The sequence below is a fragment of the Neovison vison genome, chromosome X (assembly GCF_020171115.1).
Source record: "Neovison vison isolate M4711 chromosome X, ASM_NN_V1, whole genome shotgun sequence".
In the NCBI taxonomy this organism is placed as follows: Eukaryota; Metazoa; Chordata; class Mammalia; order Carnivora; family Mustelidae; genus Neogale; species Neogale vison.
The window spans coordinates 104,980,993-104,993,986 of NC_058105.1; the positions used below are offsets into that span (position 1 = coordinate 104,980,993).

Genomic DNA, 12,994 nt, shown 5'->3' on the forward strand with positions numbered 1-12,994 from the left:
CATTTCCTGAGTCATCTGACTTGAGTAATAAACCAATATTGGGATCTAATACTTACTGACTTAGAACCTTAGCACACTATTCCATGTGTAACTGTTGGATCATCTGCAAAATGAAAATAATAATACCGCAAGGGTCATGATGGGTGTCATGCTTGAGGTCATGTTGCAGGCACAGAAGAGGTTTCCCTTTGTCTCCCCTGCCTCCACCACCCCTTCTAGATCAAGTATTCTCAGTGGAAATGGTATTGGCCCCATAAGGACAAAAATTGGTTCCTGGGAGATGAAAAATCGTACTCTTTTTATGTAAAGCACAGATACACACAGTACATCAACAGATACACAGTATATTTGTGATATCAAAATCTCATCGGGGACAAGGGGGGCAAGATTAGGAAAAAAATATCTAAAAAGATACTTAGCAGGGGAACTTGGGGGGTTTAGAAAAGAAAGATGGAGAAATATTGCTGTAGAGCCCCCTTATTAGAATGTACCCATAAAACCATTACTGGAATTGGCCTTTTTCCAAAAAGCTGAGAGCCTGTGGCTAGTAATTCTCCCTTACGCCTTTCTGTTAACCCCATAGGTGAGGTTTCTATTCCGTCTCCAATGAATGCTATATTATTTATTTTTATAATCTGCCCCCAGTTTTTTTTTTAATTTTACTTATTTACTTGACAGAGAGAGAGGCAGTGAGAGAAAGAACACAAGCAGGGGGAATGGGAGAGGGAGAAGCAGGCTTCCCACAGAACAGGGAACCCAATGTGGTGCTCGATCCCAGGACCCTGGGATCATGACCTGAGCCGAAGGCAGCCGCTTATCAACTGAGCCACCCAGGAGCCCCTGACCCCAGTTTTTTTTGACCGAATTACATTATCAAACACCAAGTCTACTAAATAGAAGAAAAGTAGAAAGATGAATGAATGTATTTGGATCTGACAGAGAGTGCTCTTTTGGCACAGTTTAAATACCATTAGTATTCTTTTTTAATTTTCTGGTTAGGCCCCCATGTCGATTAAAATATGACTTAACACCAGGGTGCATCACTTGGCACACTCTGTTCGTAGTGCATTAAAAAATGGTTGAAATAAGAACTTCGCCCACATAGTGTGGCCTCTGTGATTTTCAAAACCACCTTGGGCACAATATTGAATGCTGTCACCTCAAGGGGAGAAAAGCATTTGAAGATAGAACTGCTCCCCTTTCTTGCTCTTAATAACACAGCACATCTGTAATGCGAGGGGAAACTTAGAGGTTGGTTTTGGAATGAATAAACTCAAGTGCACTTTGCTATTTAAATTCAATAGACAACCACCCCTGGTGCTGGTACCATTCGATAATGCATGGTTTTTTACATTCAAGGATCTGAATCGCAAGGCTGCATTGGATTTACACGTAGTGGTTAGAGAAACATCTGTATAAGAAAATACCAAAGGATAGCACAGTGTCATATAAAAGCTACTTGCCAATAAATCTGCACTTGATGGGCTACTAAAAATGGACATGCCAGGCATAAAAGATGTGTGTGTCTATTACCTAGGCTAGCTTGGTGAATGATGACGAGCTTACAGGTACACCAAGACAAGAAACAGCTGTTGTTGGTGTCAGCACCCCTACAAGAAATGAAATGGTAATTCTGGGACACACTTACAAGAGTTACAGTATATTTGATCAACTTTTGAATACATGCAAGCCCAGAGTCCTCCGGCAGCCACAAGTGAAATTGCCGACAACTTTTTAATAATCTCTTGAGAAGGCGCACTGAATCTAATCACAGTAGAACCTTCCTTGGATTGAGTGCTATTTCCAAAGCAAGTAGTTCCAGTGTGTTTGTGGTGGGGGTGGGGCAGGGGAGGAATGGGGGAAAGGCCATTGCTAGTTGCCTTTTTTTTTTCATTGAGGACATTTGTTAGTATAAAATGTTAGGGTTTCAAATGATGAAACCTAAGTTGCTTAGGTGCGTTTGCAGAACTGAGTCAAAGGGGAACAAACATCTTCCAGCACAGAAAATTCACTGACCTTCACCACTGGGTCCACTTGATGGCTACACACAAAGAAAAAAGACTTGTCTGATTTTAAAAAACCAAGAAATCAACAATTTTTATAAACAGTCCATATACTCTGTAAGGAAAATTCACACTTGAGACCTGCAGTTACAAACACTTAAATTTTCATGTTGATCTGGCACTGAGAATTTTTTAGAATAGTCTTTCGAAATCTTTTCAACTCTTTAGTTTAAGCATATTCTGAGTACTCCTCTGGCATTTTATTGGATTCTTTTTCCTTTTTAATGCTCAACAGTACAAAGTCAACTGTAGACATTCAATGTAGTTGTGGCCATTAGCTCAGTTGGGCACCGCTGCTTTTCCTCTCTTGCTAGATTTTCTGCTTCAAGGTTGCTCCATTCAGTCAGCCTCCCCACACATTGCGCCAACTAGGCAGCCCCTAGACCTCACCAAGCACACTTCTCTCTGACAGATACCTAAGTATATTATAGGAAATTCAAATGGACTCTTCTGCTATCAGAAGATATCCCCAGCATCCTCCAAATCAGAAATGATTTCTGGACCATTAAACTGATAAAGAACTGGAAAGGAATAATGACAGAAAGAGCGGGGTTCGGGGCACCTGGGTGGCTCAGTGGGTTAAGCCTCTACCTCCGGCACAGGTCATGATCTCTGGGTCCTGGGATCGAGCCCTGCATCGGGCTCTCTGCTCAGCAGGGAGCCTGTTCCCCCACAACCCTCTGCCTGCCTCTCTGCCTACTTGTGATCTCTGTCTGTCAAATAAATAAAATCTTTTCAAAAAGAGTGGGGTTTAGCCCACTGACACCCTCTAAGAAAAGAATAGCAGTTTCTCACTTTAGACATTCATAGACTTGGCAATACAGCTGGTAAGAGCTGGACCAGACGCTCTCGGAAACTCTCTTCTTCCTTCTGCAAGCCCATGGTTTTAAGAGCGGGGTGTGCTGAGCAGGCAGGAGCTAGGATTTCTGACTCCCTGCATTGTTTCCTCCTAGAAAGGGTTTGGGTAGGGTTCTTAGGTTTCTGAAACATCCGACTCTGCCCAGCTAGGTCTCAGAGTTCAGCCTAAGTTCTCAAAAGATCTACCTTCCTTTATTGCCTTATCAGGGCGAGAGGGCTGTATCCTAGCAAAGAGACCAAAGGAGAGTAGGGCAGATAATGAGAAAGGCAGAGAGGGTAGGAATAGAAGAAGAACACCGAATGCAAGGGTCTACTTCAAAACAGCAGATGAATGTCTCTTTTTTCCCCATATTAAAAATCTGTCTGCCAAAATGAAAAGGCCTAATTAGCAGCTAAATACAAATCCATGTCCTCTATCTTTTAAATGATACATCACCAAGGTACAAAGCAGCATGTCTGGTTAAAGGTTGGGTGATTCGATTCCTCTATTACTCGTATAAAACAAAGAATCTGTAGTTTCATTACCCTTAAATTGTCTGGCAGTGGGTGAAGTTAACTTTTATTAGAAGCTGTTCTTTCATATTATACAGTGTAGTCAAGGATATATTAGCTTTGACGTTTTCTTACATCTCAATATACTGTGGAGTGAATTTACTGTGAGACTAATTTAGAAGGAAGCTTTTCATAGTAGGAAATGATGGTCAGCATCAGCTGGGCTGCAAATTATAAGCAGGATGAAAATTCAGGGAAAAAATGGACATACACATAAAATTGCTAGATGTTAATAAGCATGCTTCTTGTATTTGTATTCCGATGATATTCTTTGCCTCTTAAAACTCCAGTTTCATAAAAACTCTTTTCAGGAGGAAGATTTCATTGCTGAGGAAATAGCATAGTGCATCCTAACATGATTATTTTGTTTTGAAGAAAGAAAAAAAAAACCCATAAGATTAAACAGTATAGGAAAGGTGTTTTTAGAGCTCATCTCTGGGAAAGGAAAAACCCAGACAATTTAAGCATTTAAAATACAATTTAAAGATGATTGATTTGATTAATACATAATATAGTCATTATAAAACAAATTCCCAGTATGTGCAATTTAATTTCACCTATAGGATTCATCACTTGTCACAACAAAAGTTTTTTTATACTCTGCTATCGGGTGCCACTCTCTTGATTTTGGTTGGTTTTTTTCCAATAAGATCATGCTGGTCAGCTGACATTTTGTGGCATCAATTAAATGTATTTTTGGTCGATGAGATTGGATTCTGTTTAAACCAAAGACGCAAACAAGACCATCAGAATGTTAAGTGTAGTGCTTTAACTTCACTAACTTAGAATGTAACTCTGTCACGTAGGGATGTTTCAGCTGCTAAACTAATAAAACCCAGTCAATCAAATAGTAAAAGATATTGAGAAGCAGCAACAGGAAGCGTTATAAGAAAAGCACCCAGTGGAGACACATAAGAGAGCACACGTCAGTCGCCTCACTCCATTTCTTATCTGTTCTATAGGTTTAGCGGTGAAATGGTTTTTTTTTTTTTTTCCTTTGCATTTATCTTTGTGCCTGAATGAGTTCAATTTCACTTAGATTAGGACAGAAACTTCAGAACAGCAGGTTAATCCGTCCTGTCTTCATGGGCAACTGAGCAAACAGACCAGTATCAGTGTAAAATTGTAATTCTGGAGATTAATGTTGTCTTTCCTGTTTGTGGTGAAATTGACCTCCTTGCTTCTTTTTTTCTCTCTTTCAGCTTCTGTCCAGGGTCCCTGGGAGAGAGCCATCTCACCAAACAAAGTGCCCTACTATATCAAGTAAGTCCGCAGCATCACATTCCTAAAGGAGCATTTATTGTGGCTAATCTGCACATTCACAAATGAATGTATTTCTGAAATGTGGCGTTAACCTGGCCTACAATACCCAGTTCTTTATTCCCCCAGTAAGCGTGGCTAGTCAACTCATGCTAAAATTACCCCTGAAAATGTGCTGATGCAATGGGGAGCTGCCTTTAGGAAAACCTGTTTGACGTAGCACATGTGTCGTGTTTTGTGATCGGGGTGGTGTGGATTTTCCACAGTCGAACAAAGAGCTGCAGATAATATTATTGGTAGTGGGAGTGAGTACGTAAGGACAGTTTCATTTATTTGGGGGTTTGCCCACGTTTCTTTTTCGGCAAAGATGGATGCTTTTTCAGCTCAATGTACACAAAATGTTTTAGGTGAATAAATAGTTCATGTCCCCAAAAGGCAGTCTGTGGCCGGGCCCAGATGTGTGGAGCTGAGGTATTCATTCTCTGTACAGAGCACTCAGCGTTTTTCACATAATGACAACAGAATGATACTGTTTTCTGGGGCCATTTTTGTCAGTCACAGGAATACAAGTGCTTAGAAGCACCATCTGCAGGCTGCTGTGTGAAATACAAATTATGATTCATGGCGTCGATGTGGAAAGGAGAGGAGGGAGGATATGGAGTCATGATGAGACCTTAACAGTTTCCCATTGATTGTGCAATAGAGTTCAACTTCAATTTCACTTTGAATCCGCCGTCTCAACAATTTAATTTCATCGGCTTCATGAAATAATCTTCAGTACCAACTAAAGTCTTTGAACCTGCTTCTGCCATGAGTCTGACTAAAAATACTTCGCATGTTCCCATTGTTCCTGCCTCCCATGTTTTATCGGGTCACTTTCTGTACTTCCGCTGCCTATCAGTTCTTCATAGTTCAGGTCCAAAGCAATATGACAATCCTAGATCTTCATTATTACAGCTCTGCAGAAATTAGATTGCATGCCTCAATTGTGTTAACCCAGAAGAATGAGGGAAAGGGAGTGCTTTGGGCTCTTCAAGGAGAAACACATCCTTTAGGAAGGCTTTGTCTTATTAAATTTTTCCAGACAAGGTATCACATTCTGAAAGGAGCATTTATTGTGGCTAATCTGCATATTCACAAATGAATGTATTTCTGAAATGTGACGTTAACCTGGCCTACAATACCTAATTCTTTATTCCCTGAAGAAGCATGGCTAGTCAACTCGTGCTAAAATTACCAGTAAAATTACCTTTAAACATTCTTCTTCAATCTGCTTCGATCCTGCTTTTTATTGTTCTTCTTTTTAAATTGTACTGTAGTACAATTTTTATTCTGTGTAGTTATTCAGTCACTCTACATATTTTAATACCTATTTTAAATCACCTGGGTTATTAAACAGTAAATTGATTTAGACACGCCCTGTATGGCTTTACATCCACCGTATAGTTTGCAAAACACTTAATTCAAGCTCCTCCCAGTCATCTCCAGTGTCTCGATTTTCACAAATTTTCATCGCTAAGGTGTTTGGGAACTACTCCCTCTTTAGCCTGTTTATAAAGCTGTCACTTTATCCGGCTCCATTCTGATAGATGAAGAGATGGTCTTTACTAAACAAAGATTCTTCTTTTGTAGCGGAGGTTGGAGGACCACCTGAAAACCCACAGCTTCTTCAAGCCGTTATTCTCCAGACTATTCCTGTTTGGGGCTTATGAAGTATCTCACAGGGATTCCTAGTGTTCCCCCTGCCCCCACCCTGCCAATGTTCTTTCCCTAAATATTCATCTTCTCCCTAATGTTACACCCACTACAAAAGACCCCAGATCATTGCTCTGTGGTGATGAACATGAATTCAGTCCAAAATTAAAAAGGAGACACATTAAAGAAAACCTGTAATTCCCCCCACACTGCCCCCAGAACTAGTCTCTTGATGCTCCTTGGTGGAATCAGAGAGCAGCTACCCTCTGTTTGTCCAGTGCTCCTTTGCTGACTTGAAGACCATGGTGGCAATATCAATAAGGGCACAGAACGGGAAACTAGAAAACTTAAGTTCTGGTCCTGGCTCTGTCATGAGTTGGTGATGTGGCCTTGGGCAAGTCACTTAGCCTTTCCAGACCTTAGTGTCTCATTCATAAAATAAGAAGTTGGGATTTGGTGATGTCTAAGGGCTTTGAGTAGGACTCATTGATTGGTCTTGCCCCAATCCAGAAACTTAACATTTCAGCTTTTCTTCCAGAAGCTTCTCTTTGTCTTTAAATATTCTTTATTGCAATCATTAACATAATATAAATTCTTATTTTTTAAAAAAGATACGAATTCTGTTTTTATTTTTCCACTGTTTAATTAACTGCAGATATGCTCCCTCAGCCTGCTCTAGTTTCTCCAGGTAAACATTTAAAATGCTCAAATCTTGATGTTTAATTTAGGACTATCATTCTGCCTGATTTACTGGTAAGAGACAGAGCAAAAGACAAAAAGAAGTCAGTAGAAAGGGGAATCTGGAGACCTTAAACCCTCTGAAACCCTCTGAAAGGATCACTTTTTAGGAACGAGGAATTACATAACTGCTGAGAAATACCTCTGAAGCTTTCTGGAGGTCCCTTATCTCTGAAAATTAAAATCTATTTGAAATTAGAGATTATATAATTTCTTAAATATACCTCTAAAATGTTAAACTAGTGTAGGGAGAATACATGTTCAGAAAATATACATCATCAACAAATAGATGACTAGTGTCATTTGTAATTTATTATTACACATTACTGTTGTCTGAAAGATTCTTTTCATAACCAACTACCTTGATGTACAAAGTTCAGTAGACTTCATGCACTGGCTAACACCATTTGTAATTCAAGATGTCTTACCTTTCCACAAATAACAATACTAATAAGTTAATAATGACATAACTTCAACCAGTCCCCACCTTGTCCTTCCTCTTTGTTACCTTCTCTCAACTTGCATTTATGAGTTTTAAGCACACATTTCCAGGCACAAAGCCAGATGTCTTCTCTTGATTTTTTTTTAAGATTTTTTTCATTTATTTTAGAGAGAAAGAGCACGCGTCTGTGCATGCTTAGGGGGACAGGAAGGGGTTAGTGGGAGAGGGGGAGAGAAACCCAAGTTGACTCCACACTGATCGTAGAGCCCGACTCCAGGCTCAGTCACACAACCCTGCAATCAGACCTGAGCTGAAACCAGGACTTGGACTCTTAACCTCCTGTGCCACCCAGGTACCCCCCACACCCGGAATCTTTTTTTTTTTTTTTAATAGATTTTATTTATTTTTTTGACAGACAGAGATCACAAGTAGGCATAAAGGCAGGCAGAGAGAGAGGAAGAAGCAGGCTCCCCGCAGAGCAGAGAACCCAATGTGGGGCTGGATCCCAGGATCCTGAGATCATGACCTGAGTCGAAGGCAGAGGCTTAACCCACTGAGCCACCCAGGCGCCCCCAGAATCTTTTTTTTTTTTAATACTTAATAATTTTTCCTTTTCAGTGCAGGGATAAACTGATCACCTAAATAAGCAGAGGTTTCCACACCAGTAACCCCATTCCAGTTAGCTGTTGAGTTGTGCACTCGTGCCTGAGGTTGTAAGTCATTACTGGCATCTTCTGCTCTAGCTTACAAATCAGGCGGTGTTTATGCCTGCATCCTGACACCAGCTTTTCATATGATGCTAAGAATCTTGATTTTGATACTTCAAACTACATGTTTGTCTAGTTTATTAGTTCATAGCATTCATCATTGTTACAGTTTTCATATTCTCTCTCCCTTGGGGCTCTCTTATTCCTGCCAGCATCTCTTTCAGGTTATTTGATTACAACTTTCATTGCCCCTGAAAAAATAATCACCAACAATGTTCAACCTGTTACAACTGCCTTTTCCACTCTCTGCCATTTTGTAGTTTTTTGGCCTACTGTCAAACTCATGAAAATTTCAATATAATAGCCTTTAACCAGCTGCTACATTCAGTTAGGATTTCTTTCACCTTTTTATGTTGCATACTCCCATATGGGCAAACCGAACAGAGCCAAGAGCTGGGACTCTCTTGCTTTCTTAATGAGTTAGAAAATTATTCTTCTGTGTTCTGGACTGTCAAAAGAATTTAGGAATCCCAACGTTGCGTGCAGCATGTTCCCGCGTAGATGACATAATAAGAGCATAAGAAATAGCACACTGGGTCAGACCAGCAGGGCAACTAGCCCAGAACCCTGTTTCACATACAGATACCAGCGACTATTCATCAGTTAACCTAATAATTTTCATTTAAAAAAATTAGGATACATCCTGACCGTATCTTAATAATCCATCGTAAATCAGTTGACGTGGAGTTTATCTAGTGGTGTCTTACTTTGTCCATTCTCCTCTTCAACCTTGTCCTTGGAAGAATGAGTTCCATGAATCTGCTCATTTCTGGGTAAAGAAACAAAGGTATACTGCAGTTTCTCTTCACTGTACGTTTTGGAACCTCAAGGGGTGGCCCCCAGTAAGTACTGTGAAATTCAGTGACTACAACGGTATTTATCCCAAGTCAACTTCGATCTCACAATCCCTTACAGCACCTCTTCACTTTCATCTTCCCAGTCTGAGACATTCTAATCCTTTTTAGGTTCTTAGTCTGTCCTTGAATAAAAGAGAAGTTTTCCCCTTGATCATGTTAGCTGCTTTTCCCTGGATCTCTTCCAGTTCTGTTACATCTTCCTTGGGAGGTCGTAACTGGGATGGCCCAAATATTAGTTATTAAATTTGTTAGCATTGTCTGTAGTCTCGGCTCACTCGTGAAGAAAGGAAAAGCTCCTTGCCATCTCCCATTGGTGAGAGATGGAGAAACCAATTGAGGTCATAGCTGGTTCTACTTATGTTAGTTCTGGCTGGAAGGTGGGTCTCCTACTACTTTTCTCTAATACCGGCTGAAGGGTTTGACCTTCTGTTTCTGCCAGCTGGTCCCTAGGAAGGCTTTGGGTTTCACACAAGCTGGTCCTTTCCTCTTTCAAAGACCCCGCTGTAGCTAAAAAACCAGGAGATGGTCACTACGGAAACCCAGTAATCAGCCTGCTGACTGGACCACCAGGAAGCGATTCCAGCAGGTTCCCTGTCTCAGTATCTCTGACGCACTTCACAGGACAGCAAAAAATGGGTATGGGGGAACGTGCTAACTGTTAACCTCTTTTTACATGCCATGCCCAGGAAGCAGCTCAGGTCCATGGGAGCGTCTCTCTTTTCCTGCAGGTCATTTGGGACGTTGTCTATATTGCTTGAATGACCTTGATCTGCCCTTCTCTCTGCCCTCAATCACAGGCGTGTTTCTGCAGCCACCTACTGCGTGTGAGCTGCTCACAACTCCCTGGTGATTCCTGCTTAGCCAAATGCAATATAAAACCTCCTTGACTGAAGCCAGCAGTCGCTCCAGGCAACATTTCTTATTATTGTTATGGTATCTCTTGCCAAAATGACCCATTGACGTCCTGACTCTACTATCTTCTATGGCTACCATTCCTATGGCTCTCCTGGTACCAGTATTTGACATTTTGCAAGGAATTGTGGCCGTCTGCCTAGATGTGTCTTTTGGTGTTTGTGTCTTCTTGTATCCTGCTGCTCTATTATCGATTAAACTGGTAAAACTTGATCTAACTGTAAGCGCCCATGCTCCCTACTTCCAGTAGCATCTAAGTTTTGACACCACCTTCCTCTGTACCATAGTGCCTTGATTACTACTTTCTGGGAAGTTTTTCAGATTCCAAATCCACCCCCCACCCCCCATTTAAAGCACATCTTGCCCTTGTTCTTGCTCTAGCTCCCTATTATTTGTGCCAGGAGTTGCTCTGATTCAAGTTTGGGTGAGTTTATTTATTCCTTTGAATTATTGCTCACTATTTCAGTACCTGTGTTTATAGAGAGGAAGGAGCAGTTACCAATGTCTCGGGTTTAATAGCGACCACTATGCTAAGTATCTGTGCTGGCTGCTGTGCAGTGGATACATTTTCTGAGACTGAGATGGGCTCCTATAATAAAGAACACTGGATTATGATACCTAACTTAGAAAATATTCCCCTAGGGCTCATTCCTCACACCTCACTCTTCTAGGAATGATGGTGGTCTTCTGGCATTCCATTTAAGCACTGGTTAAGATTGATAGAGGTATAAACTCTACAAAATGAGTAGATAGAGCAGGCATCAGAAGACTTGAAGCTGGGATACCTGGGTGGCTCAGTCAGTTAAGCTGCTACCTTTAGCTCAGGTCATGATCCCAGGGTCCTGGGATCAAGTCCCACATCAGGTTCTTTGTTCCGCAGGGAGCCTGCTTCTCTCTCTGGCTCTACCTGCTTGTCTGCTCGCTTGCTCACTCTCTCTCTCTGACAAATAAATAAATAAAATCTTTAAAAAAAAAAAAAGGAAGACTTGAAGTCTAATTTCAGCCTTGCTATCAACCAGCAATTTTTTTAAAGTTTTATTTATTTAGTAATGTCTACACCTAATGTGGGCTCAAACTCAAGAGCCCTGAGATGAGCCAGTGAGGTGCCCCTCAACTAGCTATTAGACCACAGGTGAATCACTTATAGTCTCTGGGCCTCAGTTTCTCCATCCGTCATCTAAGGAGGCTGAATCACACGATACCACATGTCACTTCCAGCCCTGACATTCTCTGATTTTATGAATATTGACTTGGAAATAAAAATTGTACTTAACAATTTTCCAGAGGAATGAAAATGGATCTTCAGATCACCCTTGAGAATTCTTACTGAGCCATCAATCTTTTCAGGATAAAGGACAAACAATATTAAACCCTTTTTTTACTTTACTGTTTAGTACCATTGATAATAGGGAGTGGATGTAACAGAATCAGCTTTCTAATTTCAGCTGTCAATCTTTGAGGATGCTGGTGAATATCTGTGGGTAATTAAATTTGTGCAATGGCTGCCAAAAGCCTGGTGCTGTGACTTTTCAAAAGGCTTTAGTACACAAAGATAACCCAGAGGTCAGTCTTCTCTGCTGGGCTTTCTCCTCCCCAGTTTGATGGTTCCAAAGGTCACATTAGCCCAGTCTCATTAAGCTCTGGAACCACAATGAAGGAATAGTCAGTAATGAATAATTGATGATATAATCATGAAAACAACTCAGTTTAAGATGTTAACTGGAAAACAGTCTGAGGGGTTTGAAGTGGCGGGGGGTGGGAGGTTGGGTTACCAGGTGGTGGGTATTATAGAGGGCACAGCTTGCATGGAGCACTGGGTGTGGTGAAAAAATAATGAATACTGTTTTTCTGAAAATAAATAAATTGGGAAAAAAAAAAAAAAAGATGTTAACTGGAAGCGACTGAATGCACTCCATTGGGCTGTGAAGTGCTGAGTCCCACCTTTGGTTTTGTAGACCTTGTGGCTAGATGAAAATGTTGGTATCTTCCACATCTCAAGGGTTCATAAAAAAAAATCTCACAGCCCTCTTTCCTGAAAGTTTCATAAGCAGTAACGTATAACATTGACTGAAATAACAGACTCCATGAGGACAGGTACTTTGATTCTTTTCTCGCACGGAGCCTCTCTGATAGAGACCAATGAAGGAAGGAAACTACACCAGTAATTCCGCATGCCTTATGCTTTGCTGACTACTTTTACCTTCAGAAAATCTTCTAGCATCTTTGTATCAATATAGATGTCCCACCTGAATGGGTCTCCTGTATCCTCTAGACATCAACTTTAATCATAGGAAGCATGCTGAGTCTTTTTTACAGAGTTAATCATGTCTCCCATAGCTGGTACCTGGGAGAAAATCCTTAGCGAGTCTGAATGGTATATACCAAGTCCTCAGATCTCGATTCTGTTCCGTTTATCCAACAATATGATGTGGGTTATAACTGAGTCCACCTGGGACTGAACTTCCCCAACAACAATAAGGAAGCAGAACTAGCTAACGCCTAAGATCCCTCTGAGTTCTGGCTTTCTTTGTTTCGATAGAACTGGGTTTTCGCTTTTTGTTTTTTGTTTTTCCTATTCTTGGTTTTCTAGTAGGTCAGTAGAGCTTTAAATTAATCAACCGCTGTGTTCATTTGTATACAGGACCTACTTTTTAGGCTGGGATCTAGTGGATCTTGAATCTTAAGAGAATAGCATTGATAAGTTTTTATTTTAAACAAGATTTTTGTAGGGCGCCTGGGTGGCTCAGTCACTTAAGCGACTGCCTTTGGCTCAGGTCATGATCCCAGAGTCCTGGGATTGAGTCCCACATTGGGTTTCCTGCTTGGTGGGGAGCCTGCTTCTCCCTCTGG

The 12,994-nt window shown here is 40.9% G+C and overlaps 1 protein-coding gene across 7 annotated transcripts in view; it reads left to right on the forward strand.

Annotated features, from left to right (window-relative positions):
- DMD (dystrophin) overlaps nt 1-12,994 on the forward strand; it is a 1,990,807-nt gene that overhangs the window by 1,780,737 nt on the left and 197,076 nt on the right. For all 7 annotated transcript variants that reach the window (XM_044235639.1, XM_044235638.1, XM_044235634.1 and 4 more), the window contains one exon: nt 4,676-4,736. In XM_044235639.1, coding sequence (XP_044091574.1) covers nt 4,676-4,736 — 61 coding nt within the window. The remainder of the gene's footprint in view (nt 1-4,675; nt 4,737-12,994) is intronic.